The sequence below is a fragment of the Schistocerca piceifrons genome, chromosome 10 (genome assembly GCF_021461385.2).
Source record: "Schistocerca piceifrons isolate TAMUIC-IGC-003096 chromosome 10, iqSchPice1.1, whole genome shotgun sequence".
NCBI lineage: Eukaryota > Metazoa > Arthropoda > Insecta > Orthoptera > Acrididae > Schistocerca > Schistocerca piceifrons.
Window position 1 is genome coordinate 68,313,402 of NC_060147.1, and position 15,088 is coordinate 68,328,489.

At 44.4% G+C, this 15,088-nt stretch overlaps 1 protein-coding gene across 1 annotated transcript in view; it reads left to right on the forward strand.

The window, feature by feature from the left end:
- Positions 1-13,921, forward strand: part of LOC124718700 (homeobox protein abdominal-A homolog) — an 80,885-nt gene extending 66,964 nt beyond the window's left edge. Inside the window, exons 3-5 of the mRNA XM_047244322.1 lie at positions 6,773-6,787; positions 11,889-11,921; positions 13,899-13,921. Of these exons, the coding sequence (XP_047100278.1) occupies positions 6,773-6,787; positions 11,889-11,921; positions 13,899-13,921 (71 nt within the window). The remainder of the gene's footprint in view (positions 1-6,772; positions 6,788-11,888; positions 11,922-13,898) is intronic.
- The last annotated feature ends 1,167 nt before the right edge of the window (positions 13,922-15,088 follow it).

The following is a 15,088-nucleotide window of genomic DNA, read 5'->3' on the forward strand; positions in this document are numbered from 1 at the left end:
ATAATGTGCATGCTGTACAACGAACACCAAACACCTCTCTTCTCTGAGTGGAGAGGTTCTGCATGCAGAATATGTGGGTTGTTCTGCGACCAGTATTTGTAATTCTGGGAGTTTACATAATCAGACAAATGAAACCAGCCCTCACCTGACGTACAGCAAGGGGTGCAAGGAACCGTTAGCAATTGATATTAACATCCAGTTATAATAATGAACTCCTTTTTTCCTGATCCTGAAATTTCAACTCCTGCACCACACTCCACGATAGGCCTTTAATTTCATATATCTTAGTATGTGATGACACGGTGTACGAGATCCATCTACGTGGTGTAGAAACCTCCTTAAAGACTTGCAAGGACTTCTCGTAATGTCCACGCCAATTCTGTCTGTAGTTTCAGGTGTCCTCACTATTGGTCGCCTGTTCCTCTCAACATTCTGAACGGATCCTACAGCTTTGCCGGCCGAAGTGGCCGTGCGGTTAAAGGCGCTGCAGTCTGGAACCGCAAGACCGCTACGGTCGCAGGTTCGAATCCTGCCTCGGGCCTGGATGTTTGTGATGTCCTTAGGTTAGTTAGGTTTAACTAGTTCTAAGTTCTAGGGGACTAATGACCTCAGCAGTTGAGTCCCATAGTGCTCAGAGCCATTTGAACCATTTTTGAACCTACAGCTTTCAGTTTCTGGTCGTGGGGAGTTTCCTACGCGGATATTTCGCTTGAAACATTCCTTTACATTGCTTGATGGAGCCTGTCTTTATGTAACACTCAACAATATCAATTCGCTCTTTTAATGCATACTGCCCCATTTGTATAACAACTCAACAATACGAGGTTCTCGCAACAACTGGCAGACGAAAACACACCTGCACTCAAGTTTCCGCCAAAATGCAGTGTAGCCAACTTTCGAGACAGTATCGCCACTACACGAGCAATTCGACTAGAGATGATTTACCGGTTTTATGTAAGACACCCAGTGTGCACTCGACTGGGTGTCAGCCAATTTTCTCTAGATCGTTCGAAAAGACCTCACCGCAACGTTTTATGGACGATAGGTTGATCGAAGAGGTTCGGTAGCATGTCCTCCTCGTTCCCTAGACATGAATCCTTTGGATTCCTGGCTATGGGGAGATTTAAGGACATTGGTGTACGTCCAACCTATCTACAATATGAAGACGTTCGTTACAGTAGCGCGTTACCAGTGCCCTAGACTCAATACGAATGGAGCAAGGTGTATTTGAGAGAGTGCGTGATTCACTACAAAGGATGTGTCCAGGTTGCGTGGTAAGCACAAGCAGCACTGCCTATACCGTCTACTTTGACGTAATAGCCAGCTGGGATTGAGAGGACAGATTGCCCCGTATCACAACATGTATTAGTTTTCGTACATTTCATGATAGGACATTTTCTTGTACATTTGACCAATGCCATGCCACGTAGGTTACGCGACACTTTTTTTTTTAAACACTCAGTAAATTTCGGTCAAAATCTGACCATTCTCGCACAACAAAAGTGTTATTTACCTGTACATTTCACGAATTTAGGAAATGCGCAGTTAATTACGTCGTTTATGGGTCGACGTTGGTCTTCCTGTGACCGTAATCGATTGTCTAGATAAAAATGAAAACAGTTTCAGTCGTCGTGTGCGTCGATTCCTGGACGGACGGTTCCAGAAACGTGGATTGACAGAGGTGGTCCTGTACCGTGGCCTGCTCGATCCCCAGATATGTCCCTTCTGGACTTTTTTGTGTGGGGAGAGATGCGCAACCTTGTTGACGCAACTCCTGTTGTATCAGAAGAGGATCTGGTTGCCCGGTTAGCAGCAGCAGCAGGAACAATTCAAGATACTCCTGGGGTTTTTGCCCGTGTCAGACAGAACATGATCCGACGGTGTAACCTTTGTTTACGTGGCAATGGAGGCATTTTTGAAAATCTACTGTAATTGAAATTGGGTTGTGTTAATGTGTTGTCTCTTGGTCATAAAAAAAATGGAAAATTTTTTGTTGGTTTAATTAATTTGCCGCCAGAGAAATCTTCCTCTACCGGTTTAAATACTCCTCATAGGAAAAAATGACACTATGGAAAAATATTTGTTTCGATGTCCCCTACAACCTCCCAGAGTTTTTCGGTTTAAATACTTTTCACCCTGTATATCAATGCGGTCGGTAAGGCCATTTATGTCACAAATGTTGATACTTAAAAACTAACTCATCTAAACCCTTTAGGGTTCTTCCCATTGACCTTGAACCATGAACTTTGACAAGAAGCAAGATATCACAGTACAATTAAAGGAAAAAAATCCGGAATGTGTTTATTCTTAGTCATATAACACGAAAAGAAACTAAATGTTTTGCTCATCTTTTATCCGACTTCACATTTAAACATTTTCGAAAGTCTTGGAATAATCGAGACCGATAACTTGCCAGGATCGATGCCGATAACTGGCAAAAATCGTCGCTATTCTCGATTCTTGGGATGGATGAACTGTCTGTATACATAAGTTCGTAAGGAAGCCTCGGAGCGCGTATCCTACTCGAATCTGGACAGTTTTTGTTTGTCACTGAAAAGAAACTTCTCGTCGACTCTGAGAGCCACATGAAACAGGTGATGAACAGTTATTTGTTTGGTCTAACAACACGTTGCAAAAAACGAAACTACAAGTATCTGCTGAACCACAAGGTAAAATACGTCCGACTGCTCTTCGTCTCCCTGTTTGGCACACAGCTTTGATCGGCCTTGGAGCTTGAAAACACTGTTCCCTCTTGGCAGCCCGACTTGAAGTGTTGGTGGTGGGAGGAGCGATTCCGTGCAGCCACCCGTCGTGTGGCGACGCCCAATCTCGAGTCTCGTGGTGGCTGGATTCCTGCGCCTCGGCTGACACCCGCAATATTCGCCGTAGGTAGTCTCCGCACGCGCCGGTCCCGTATGTACCTGCTGTCCGAGGATGGGCTGCAAGAGGAGAAAAGAAAAAGAAAGTAAGGGAAAACAGAAGAGAACGTGCATAAAGCAAGAAGGCTGGGGGGGTGGAGGCGGTGTACAGGGGGCGAGATAAAATGGAAATGCAGCGCTGGCAGAATTAGTGCCTTGTACCCCGTGCTGGCCATTGTCGCAGTAAAGCCCGCAGTTTACGGCCCGTCCTGCGCCCTGACTGATGTTTCGCGGAATTTACGCGCTCCTAATTTTATGAGCGTGGGAGGGGAACAGGGCGCTGTCGTGGGCGAAGGGGGTGCAGCAGAGGCGCTTCGCTCCCCCGCCTCGCCTGACCTTTATTCGATTGGAAGATAATGTCGTTTACTGTCGGTAACACGTGCGTGAACGTGTCGTATACGGCAGCAGGGAGAGAACTGGTCCAGTTGTCAGGGCGCTGACCTCGGGAAGAGCAGAACTGAAACCTCCGCGTGTCGAATCATCGTTTACGTCCTCCACGGATTCGTGTAGATGCTACGGTCCACCAAACCAAGTAAAGTATGGTTAGGGCACAGGACTCGCATTCGGGAGTGATGTTCCTAAATCGCTTCAGGCGAATGCTGTGTCGGTTCCTTTGAAAAGGCACGGCCGTTTTACTGCCCATCACTACCCGTTGCTCCGTGTCTGATGACCTCGTCGGTCTTGCTTTTTTTTTTTCATTTGGGAAGAACGCAGTTTATATAACAGTCGAAGCATCAGTATTTAGATTTTTGGCGGTTTCTGTACATCAGCTAAGGCGAATGCAATAGTGTTTTGCTGTTCTTGTCCTATACGAGCTAAAGCTCATTTTCTGGTTTACAATCTAAGACGCTGTAGACGAGCGGTCCTACGCGCTTCATTTCCGGACCGCGGTGCTGCTACGGTCGCAGGTTCGAATCCTGCCTCGGGCATGGATGTGTGTGATGCCCTTAGGTTAGTTAGGTTTAAGTAGTTCTAAGTCTAGGGGACTGATGACCTCAGATGTTAACGCACATAATGCTTAGAGACATTTGAACCATTTTGAACAATCTAAGACGAGAAAAAGACGCAACATGAAGGAATTATGGAACGGAAGTCGGTAGATGTGATGTACATGCACAGACAAACAAAGGAACATCGCATGATTTATTCAAAAGAAAGAGCTTCACAAATTGAGCAAGCCAATGACCCGCTGGCCCAGCTAGCGACCTTTATGCGAGAACTTACTCGGTTTGGCAGTGGTTGGTACAAGTGTGGGATGCCCTCCTGAGGGAATTCGTTCCAGCTTCTGTCCAACTGGAGCGTCACATCGTGAAAATCCCGAGCTGCTTGGTGGGCCCTGTCCATAATACATCTAACGTTCTCAGTTCGGGAGAGATCAGACGGCGTTGCTGCTCAAGATTGGCTTTTGCGAGCTCGAAAAACGCCGTAGGAGATCTCGCCGTGTGCGAGCGGGAATTAATCTTGCTGAAATGTAAGCCCAGGATTGTTTGCCGTGAAGGGCAACAAAACAGGGCGTAGGTGATGATATTTGATTTATTTGATTTGTGGAGCTTTCAACTGTGCTATTATCAGATCCAGTAGAAATTCCCAATCTTTTAACTGTCCAGTCTCGCCACTTTCTCGAATGATGATGAAATCATGAGGCCAACACAAACACCCAGTCTCCGGGAGCAGAAAGTCTCCGACCCGGCCTGGAATCGAACGGGGCGGTGAATCTGTGCTATAAGGGTGTCGCGGATGACAACCAAAGGGGTCCTGCTGTGGAAAGAAGTGGCACACTCTTAGTTGTCAGGGTATGGCGGGCGACAGTCAAGTTGGTATCCCACAGCTGTCCGAGGCGTATCCAGACACGTCGTCGTCCTGGAATCGCCTTGACGGGAGAAGGATTGTCTTCAGTGATGAACCGCACACTTCTGACTGACCCCCGATGACGAGTGAAGACGTGCTTGGAGACGCCCAACCCATTATTTTTTGAAGCTCTTTCTCTTCAGTAAATCATCCAGTTTTTCTGAGATTGTAATTGTCTGCGCGCTACATCCATTTGGATAATTCCTTCATGATACGTCGCTTTTTTTCCTCTTAGAGTGTACTTCTATAACTGATAAATATCTCGTTACGTAGTAGCTTTCCACAGAGTACTCCTCGGCCTTTGTAAAGTGCTGACAGTGGTCTCCCAGTGTCTGTCGTTCCCTGGGCTCTCTCGCTGCCGTGTTGGATCCGCGGTATATTCTGCAGTTTTGAGTGTTATCTTGTTGGCTAGTTGACACGGTAGAACTGTGTCGAACGCTTTCCAGAAATTGGAGAAAACGAGGAGGGGAGAGTCGTGCAACATCGTCCAGCTTACTTTTCCTGACTTTGGTATGTAACTAGGGTAGTTAACAGAAATATTAACATACTATTCTCTTATCTCAAGACATGTTGTGTGAACAGAGCAGTGTAATGATTTTTATTTTGGATTCATAGCACTTCCTAATACCGAAAGTAAAAGAACTGTAATTACAAGGCATGCAGAAAGCCTCTCGCAGTATCGGACTTTGTCTTTTCTGTGATAATATCGGTTGTTAATCATACACTGTACGGATACTTAATGTATAATAATAAGGCACAGAGGTATGGGAACCTATTATTACTATTTCACCAAAGTTTAGTTCACTGTTTTACAGAGACTGCAAATAAAAAAATTCTCCTGATCCGCATATCCAGCACGCGGTCGGCCTTCAAAGACAATCGATTGGTCGGGACTGCACGACAAACACGCACTATCTTCCAGACATATTACATGTTTTTTCAGAGAAAATATCATGAGACATTTTTTAGATGCCGTTCCGTATGTAACATAGATAACCGAAATATAGCAACGAAATTAATCACTTACCTTTTTAAGGGATATCACAGACCTCAAAATATCTACTGCGTTCTAAGAGCTAGAGAAACATCATCAAGCGCTCATGAAAGGCAAAGCACTGATGAGAGGAAGATGATACCCGACTCCAGTGCGCACAGATCCACAAGCTTGCTCCTGCCATTTGGAGGGGATAAGAGAAATCACAGTAGTGGCGGGTATTGTAAGCCGGCCCATACTGGAGGACTGTCCCCAGTAGGCCTATTTTACATACATGTGTCAAAGAATCAGACACTATTGACGATCCACATCTGTACGAAATACAGTACTTCGAAATTAACTCGCTGATCCCGAATTCTTTGACGTCACTACTCAGTAGTCACCGGTACCAGAACCCGTATTTCACGCTGATCACGAGCGGTCGCCTAAAACTCTTCGGCCATCCGTGCACGACTCTTCGTTGTCGCATTCTCTCTGCTGCGGGGATCTAAGTAATGCTGTGAGCATTAGACGATGAACTCAGTGAAGTGCGATATGAGGATGTGGCTATTGAGCCATACGTACGTCTGGGTCGGTCGGGGAGGCGCCCAAAGTAGTGAAGGCGATCGTTCGCGATAATCGGGAGTGAGGGTTCGAGCTAAGGATAGGAAAAATCGACCGGTATTTTAGGTCGGAATAACTGGTATTTTTCGGTATTTGTTTGGTCTCGCTTATAACAGGTGTTCTTATATTTTTTTTACTAATAAGCGAGTAAGAAGACCGAAATGTCAGTTCGTTTTTAAATAAACTTTTTTAAGAAATGAATAACTTTTATTCGTAAAATTTGCGTTGGTTTGAAGTATTGCATTACAATACAGTATGGTACAAACCATCAGTGATGTTTTAATAACAATGCCGAAAGAAACGGGCGATCAACACATGGTATAAGAATTGGTGCAGCAATAGTGAGACAATACTGTCACTGTAGACTTGTATCGTGGCTAAAGGTACGCGTGTGCGTGCTGTGAGCAAGACTTGCCCCCACCTGGTCTGTACTGTATTATCTCACTGTCGTCGCCGGACATCCGTTGCTGCAGTATGACACCAATCCTAGAACGGAAATGCTGTTACGAAGTGACGTATCAGTGAAGTACATTCCTTCTTATGCTTAAAAGATTAAAGATTTGTCTGCCATTTCTATGAAATAATAATGAAGGATGGAAATTATGGCAACGCTAATAAATTAAAATCTCAACAAAACCTAATTCGTACTATATAAAAGGAAATAGCTGCCAGCCAGTGTGGCCGAGCGGTTCGAGGCGCTTCAGTCTGGAACCGCGTGACCGCTACGGTCGCAGGTTCGAATCCTGCCTCGGGCATGGATGTGTGTGATGTCTTTAGGTTAGTTAGGTTTAAGTAGTTATAAGTTCTAGGGGACTGATGACCTCAGATGTCAAGTCCCATAGTGCTGAGAGCCTTTTGAACCATTTGATCTGCTTCCTGTTTCTACATAATATGCCTTTTGGAAACAGACAAACTAACACGAAAAAGAGAGTTCATCAACCTCGGTTTTCATCCTTTACCACTGGCTACTCGAAACGTCCAAAATAACTTTTTTTTGTTTAGTATTCAACGCTTATCACTTTTTGAGAAAAGTAGCGAACCGTCGACGGACTATGATTTCTTTTATTTACCTATTTAATTTAATATTTTGATTCTATATGTCCTGACAGAGAGAGTGAGAGTGAGTGAGAGAGAGAGAGAGAGAGAGAGAGAGAGAGAGAGAGAGAGAGAGAGAGAGAGAGTCAAAATTGTTCAATTTCTGATAATTTTCGACGTTGGTTACAGGAACTAATAGCGGTAAAGAAGTAAACATCGGTTACTTGGGCAACCGGTTATTTTGAGAGGTTTTAACAGTCAGGTTAAACTGGCGTGGAAGAAAATCGATTTAAACGAAAACTGGATGTTTCAGCGATTACTGTCTTCCCTAGTTAAAGTCCCGGTCCAGTAGAAATCTTTGTAAGTCGCTCATGGGTGCAGCTGATGTCAAGGAAGTCGTACTTAATTTCTAAACATGAGTGTGAAGCAGACAACACATTTTTAGGTACAGTAAAGTCACATTGTAATTCTAAAATATACCTCCCCCTCATCGCCCACAGCCATACTCCCAGCCCTTACACCGTTCCAATTATGTTTCTCGACACAGTTCTACTTGTCGCGACCTCATAAATGTGCTGCACGTGCCGCTGAAGCGGAGAGACGTAACGCCATTGGTAGCGTAGACGCCTTTGTCGGTTTGCCGAGTGACTTGTGTTTTCTACTTCGCCAAAGTAGAAGCAGAAGCAGAGAGCAGCGATAGGACAGAGACGTTCTGCCAGCACGTGTTATCGATAAGTCTGTTGCAGTCGCTGCTGCCTATTGGATAGGCCAAGTGCGGCAGAGCCTCGCAGCCTAGGTGTCCCAGACGTGGCCACCTGCAGTATTTATGTGTTTGCGTAGGCGGCGGCGCCGTCTCGGAGCAGCTTTGTGGAATTCGGGCGGCTCTGCGCGCTGCGGCGCTCCGCCGTAATTTACGCAACTCCGGTCTGACGTTTACTGTGGCTCGCCCGCGCCACCTGCGATGATTTAAAATTGTCTCCCGGCGGCAGACCCGGTGCTGCACTCCGCTAAAGGATGCAGCTGTGCCGAGGTACGGAGGAAAGGCAGCGGTGGGTCGGCCAACCGTACAAGTCAAAAATGTTTCGGTGGGGCCATGCACCTCACACAAAAAACATCGTTCGGAAAGCCTGTTGCAGCTCTGTGGCTTACGCTGAGCTGACAAAAGTTACGGTATAGCGATATGCACATATACAGATGGCGGTAACATTGCATATGCAAGGAGTGCAGTGGCATTGGTAATCAGGTAATTAATGTAAAAGGTTTCCGACTTCATTATCGCTGCACCACCGGAATTAACAGACTTTGAACGGGGAACGGTAGCTGGAGCCTGAGGCATGAGGCAGTTCATTTCGGAAATCGTTAGCGTAATGTGTTTTCCGAGATCCACTGGGCCACGGACAGCTCGTTGGTCTATGGCCTTCACTTAACGACCGAGAGCAGCGGCGATTGCGTAGAATTGTCAGTGCTAACAGACAGGCAACATTACGTGAAACAAACGCATAAATCATTGTGGGACTTACTATGAACTTATCCGTTAGGACAAGGCGGCAGAATTTGGCGTTGTTAGGCTGTGGCAATAGACGACAGACGCGAGAGGCTTTGCTAACAGCACGATGTTGCCTGCAGTGTCTCTCGTGGACTCGCGACCATATCGGTTGGAACCTTGACGACCATGGCCTGGTCAGGTGAAGCCCGATTACAGTTGGTAAGAGCTGATGTTAGGGTTCGATTGTGGCTCTGACCGCACGAAGCCATGGATCCGAGTTGTCAAGATGCAGTGCAAGCTGGTGGTTGGTCCATGACGGTATTAGCTGTGTTTACACGGTATGGAGTGGGTCTTCTGGAACAGCTGAACCGATAATTGACTGGAAATGGTTATGTTCAGCTAGTTAGAGGCCATTTGCAGCCATTCATGGATTTTTTCCCCCAAAAAACAATGGAGTTTTTATGGAGCACAACGCGTTATGTCAGAACATTCTGGACAAGTAGAGCGAATCATTTTGGCACCTAGATCGCCCGGCATGAATCCCACAGAACATTTAGGGAATATAATCGAGAGATCAGTTTGTGCAGAAAATCTTGCAACGACAACGCTTTCGCAATTCTGGACGGCTATGTAGGCAGCATGGCTCAGTATTTCTGCAGGGGACTCCCAACGACATACTGACTCCATGCCACTTCGTGATGCTGCACAACGCCGAGCGAAAGGAGGTCAGATTCAATATTGGGAGGTATCCCATGACCTTTGGCATCCCAGTGTATAGCCGGTGATTCCGTGGTGATCTTACAAACCTTCTCGGATGCTGGAAAAGGGTAAATGTAGTAATTTAAGATACAGAAACCTGGTCTGGAAACGACCGAGTCGGAACTTAGGAGCGAAAATCGTTGTGCTACTTCTTCTACTGCAAGCTGTTTTCTTTCAAAATATTTGGAGGATATGGTACGAACCAAAACAACTAAAACCTTAAGAGATGTGAGCACTTGTTCAATGGAAGAGTTGTGTTTCACAGTGCAAATGCTCATGAACAAATGCTCTTTTTCAGTGGTAGATATGTGTTTCACTGTTGCGTAGATGTTACGGTATATAGTCTAGCGACGTGAAAGGAGATAGTTTCCTCAGTGATTAACCTATTGTATTTCAACTAGCGCCTTGTCTTATCTTCGTTGAGGTTGTATTAAGTATCTATGACCTGACGACCTGTGTGGCCCAGTGGTAAAGACTTGTGTACACAAACCTTCTGCGTATCAAAATCGCTACAGCCTATCCTGACTTCAGCCTTCAGATACAGGCAGAAAACGCGGTGACTTCCGAGTAATTATTGTGTTTGAATAAAGGTGTTATTATATTAGTCTCCTTGAGTGTTTGTTTCACTTACTTGTGTACTAAACGCAGCAGTCCTTCCTACATATCGTCCACGTTTCCTCTAGCTACGTTACTTGGCAGTGACGCATCGTGCGTAAGCTACTTTCGTCCTTATGTTTTGTACACCATTTTATGTTACACTCTGATCGTTACATAATCATAAATTATACACGCAAATTTTCCTCGAGAATCAATCTATTAGCTAAAACAGCATAAAAATCGCTACACTATGTGATGAAATGACCCTTCACATACTAACAGCAAAACGCTGCGAGAGACTTTAATTTAGAAACAAGTATAGATGTGGCTTCGTTATGAATTTTCCAGAAGACATACGTCAGCGAAGTTACTTAATGTAGAAACAGAAAAACGCATTTTTTTCTCAAATGGGTTCTTGTGTAGGAGGAGATTTCCAGAAGGAAAATTCGTAATTCGAGTTACAATTTAGCTTCGCGCTCTGTCAGGCAACTAGCATTGAGATATACGTGGTCAGTCATATTAATAGCAAAAATATTCGCCTATATTTGACGTAACGCAGTTTCTAGTGATATAAATTACTGTAGCATTTTTCTAACGCCCTTTACAACGTACCTAAATCAGGAAAGATATGAAGAAGACAATCGGCAGTAGTATTTACGGGTCCAAAACTTAATGGTATGTGGAACTCCATCCCTAGAACTATGTAAACGAGTTGCTGAAATACTTCTTCCATAACAACGGTGTGGCCGCGAGGGATAGCCGTGGGGTCTAAGGGGTCTTGTTACGGTGCGTACGGCTCCCCTCTTCGGAGGTTCGAGTCCTCCCTCAGCCATGGGTGTGTGTGTGTGTTGTCCTTAGCGTAAGTTAGTTTAAGTTAGATTAAGTAGTGCTTAAGCCTAGGGACCAATGACCTCAGCAGTTTGGTCCCATAGTCCTTACCACATTTCTTTTCCTAGCAACGGTGTATTGACATTTTAAACTAAACTGCATTGTGTAATAGGTTGCTGGCTGCATACAGGACTGAATATTGAGCTTTAATCGAGCCACTGTGAAATGTTTGTGGGTTCACACACTAGACTTGGTGGGATGCGAATTTGCATAAAGGGCTGTTAGTAGGGAAAGACGTACTCCGTATCTCGTAGCGAGCAAGCATTGGAGTGAAAGAACGCACAAACATTTTGTATTAGTTGACAAATTCTCCAACCTTGAGGTGCGCTTCGTGCACAAACTTTCTGCAGACATATTTTTTTTTTGGTGGTGTGGTCCCCTGGTGGTGCAAGATCCGGATCACAAATGAACCAGTTTCCTTGATCATGTTCAAAAAACTGAATAGTGACTCACATACTTGTGTGTGTGTGTGTGTGTGTGTGTGTGTGTGTGTGTGTGTGTGTGTGTGTGTGTGTGTGTGTTTGTGTGTGCGCGCACGCGAGCTAGGATGCCATACTAGCTCTCGTATGAACTCCCTGGGAGAAAGTGCAAAAATGTTGCTATCTTAAATGTTGTTACTTTGAGGCTGGAAGACTGGCGCACCGCAAAGTCTGATTTCTTTTCTGCTTTATTTGTCTCGCTTTAATCGCAGCATTAGCTATTAAGGGATCCTGAGTGTATACTCTCAATACATGTTACTCTACTTTATGTTTCTCCCTAGATTGGATGAGCCCATTCGACCGCGTTGTCTGTGGTGAGTACAAAATTTTAATTACTTTCACTATTTCTTTCTCTTGAGAATCTACTTTCTTGCATTGTTGCTTTATTTTCGTGAACTTCCAACTTCTCTTTGTCCAGTGCATGTGGAGAGAGAATTGTTCTGCTCTTTAACTGTAGTATTTCTTTTAACTGTTCTAATTATTTAGTATTATTAACACACTGATATTCTATTCATCTCTGTAACAATAGCATAACTCCATAATTTTTTATTCTCCTATATGCATGATACACTCCGTAGCAATATGTAGCCGCAAAATTTTGGATCAGAAAAAAAGAAGAAAATAGAAACAGAGGACTGAAAAGAATATAAGTAATAGCTGTTTAATTAGTCTCGCTTTATTGGAGCCATCTGATACAAGTATTCTTGTTTGCATGCATAAAATGTTGTGTGACTTACTCGGTTCCATAATACGAGCAATTGATAATGCAGAGATTCCATTGTTATTCAGGGGTGGCTTCTGTCATACAAAAAACTCATTCTTCACGGTAAAGCATGTCTGTCTTCGTTTTAAAATAGGTAATGGGTCACCTAGGTATTGTACTGAACAAGTACATCGTTGCGTGTCGGGTACAAGTACGCCTATTGTTTGTGTAGCCCAAGCTTGAGAACAGATTCGCACGTAGATGTTCCGTTTCGCTGTCTTACCTACAAATTCGCACCTAGTCAAACGTAAACTGTTGTTCAGTATTTTTTAAAGTGGTAGTGTAATGTCATCACGATGACATAGATAGTTATTTACTCAGTTCTTACGTGTATCATTGAATATCATCTAGTACAGACTTGCTAACATTCCTACGAACTATGCAAGACAGTATGTGGAATCAGAGGTTGGGGACACTAAGTTACCTTGACGCTTCTCCTGTGTAACTGCGACTTGTCTAAAAAGTAATATCGCAAGGAGATATTTTCTAGGATTAGAGGTATGTTTTATAACCGCTCCAAATAAAAACCAACAGAAAAACAATACGCTAGAAAATTGATGAGACATTTCGAATGACGAAACTTTATTAAATAGTTTCTGCTAAATGCACTGGAAGAAGCCTTTGGAGAAGAAAATGTAGACAGGTTTATACACGACTGTTCGGTTGGCGAAGGGCTCCTTAAGGGTTTGTAAGTGAGTATCCTCGAATTAATAAGTCTATTCCTTTTAACCGTTGGTGACATTCGCTGTCCCTTTGCTACCTGCAGTACATCCTGACAATTGTTCAGACTGGAATACTTGTAATCTGAAATAAAATGAAAAGCAGCAGTGACAATTGCTATACTCGCTAAATGAGAAGATGGAGATGTAATTCGCTTTAGGAACAAGTAACCCAAACTGCTGCTGAATTCAGTCGAAATTACGTTTCTACCTATCGTCGAAAGACAGCAAACTATAGTCATGAATTTCTACATCTACATCTACATTGATACTCCGCAAGCCACCCAACGGTGTGTGGCGAGGAAAAGCGGCAAGCCCGATGAAAGACAGAGCAGTGGCCATTCGTAGATACTAAGTTATCACCCACAACACTGAGGAAAAGATTCGAGCATCAAGCACATTACATCAGCAGTGATATGTATTGTCAGATGTTCTAAAACGACGTGTGAGGCATTTCAAAAGAAAAAGCAAGGAATGGGTCTCTCATTGCCAAGTAATTCTCATTTTTCATATTTTCAATTAAAATTGAATTATTTTATTAATATCCTGAGTTAAGATACATCTTTGATAAAGGTCAAGAACGAAAACATCCACCGAACTTTTCGTTTGCTTGTCTTGTTCGATAGTGGAAGTAAAATTTCTGGATTGAGTCCACGATCACCATGAACTTTTACTAGATTGCTTAGTTATCTTTTTTATGTATTAGATTATTTAATAACACGTATCGCTTACTGCCACCAGCAGCCTCGCTCATTACTTGTGAAACAGAGTGCAGTAACAGTTCATGTTAACACCGGACCCTGTTTCAGAACTTCCGGCCTCCATCCGGTGATCAGAGAGGGACGACGTGAAAACAGTGGGGCTGCTAAACTGTCTTTTCCCTGACCTTCCCTGACATCTTAAAGGGGTCGGCAGTTTTCTGCGCCTAGGACGGAATCTGCCTATCCCATCTGTGTCTAGCGTTATCCTATGTGAAAGTGTAAGAGGTTTTTCGATACGTTTACGAATCATGTAACTGAGATGGGACTTGGGTATCACACCGGTAGGTGGGAAACCACCTAAAAACGACGTCCAGGATGGCCGGCCCCGTCCTTAACCTTCCGTGCGGATTCGATCCGTGGCCAGCGCCTCTCCCCGAACCCCAGAAGTGGCGTGCTAACGTGCACGGCTATCCGGGTGGGACGAAAGTGCTAAAGGGTAACTAAATAAATTTGTATATATGCAGACTGAAGCGATGAATGAAAATTTGTACCAAGGGCAGGATTCGAACCCAGATCGGCTGCGCTAGTACGTCATCCTGACACAGTGCCTGCGCTCAACTGCACGGACAACACTAGCACGCCTCCCTCTTCCAATCCAAATTCCTCCTTACGCCTCAGCTCATTTGCTATTCTCATTAAACTCGAATCGCATTGCAGGGCTCGCCAACTGTACGTCAGCATCTAAAAAATGGGAACTATAACGTGAAACCCAGTCATAGGTTTAAATTGTTCAAATGGCTCTGAGCACTATGGGACTTAACATCTATGGTCATCAGTGCCCTAGAACTTAGAACTACTTGAACCTAACGAACCTAAGGACGTCACACAACACCCAGTCATCACGAGGCAGAGAAAATCCCTGACCCCGCCGGGAATCGAACCCGGGCGCGGGAAGCGAGAACGCTACCCCACGACCACGAGCTGCGGACCCTAGGCATAGGTGCTTTTATTTAATGAGCTATATATGACTCCAGAGATCTTTTCAAGTTTCAGACATATTTTAGAGTTTAGGGGAAATGCGAATGGTTTGAGGCGCGAATGAGAATTTGGATTGAGGAGGGAGGCGCTCCAGGGTAGTCTGTGCAGTTGTGCGAAGCTACTGTGGCAGGGTGGCGTAGTGGTTAGCGCATCTCCCTACTGAGCAGGAGACCTGGGTTCAAATCTCGACCTTCGTAAAAATTTTCATTTGTGGCTTCAGTCTGCATATACACGTCACAGATGTTCGAGACTTTGAACAG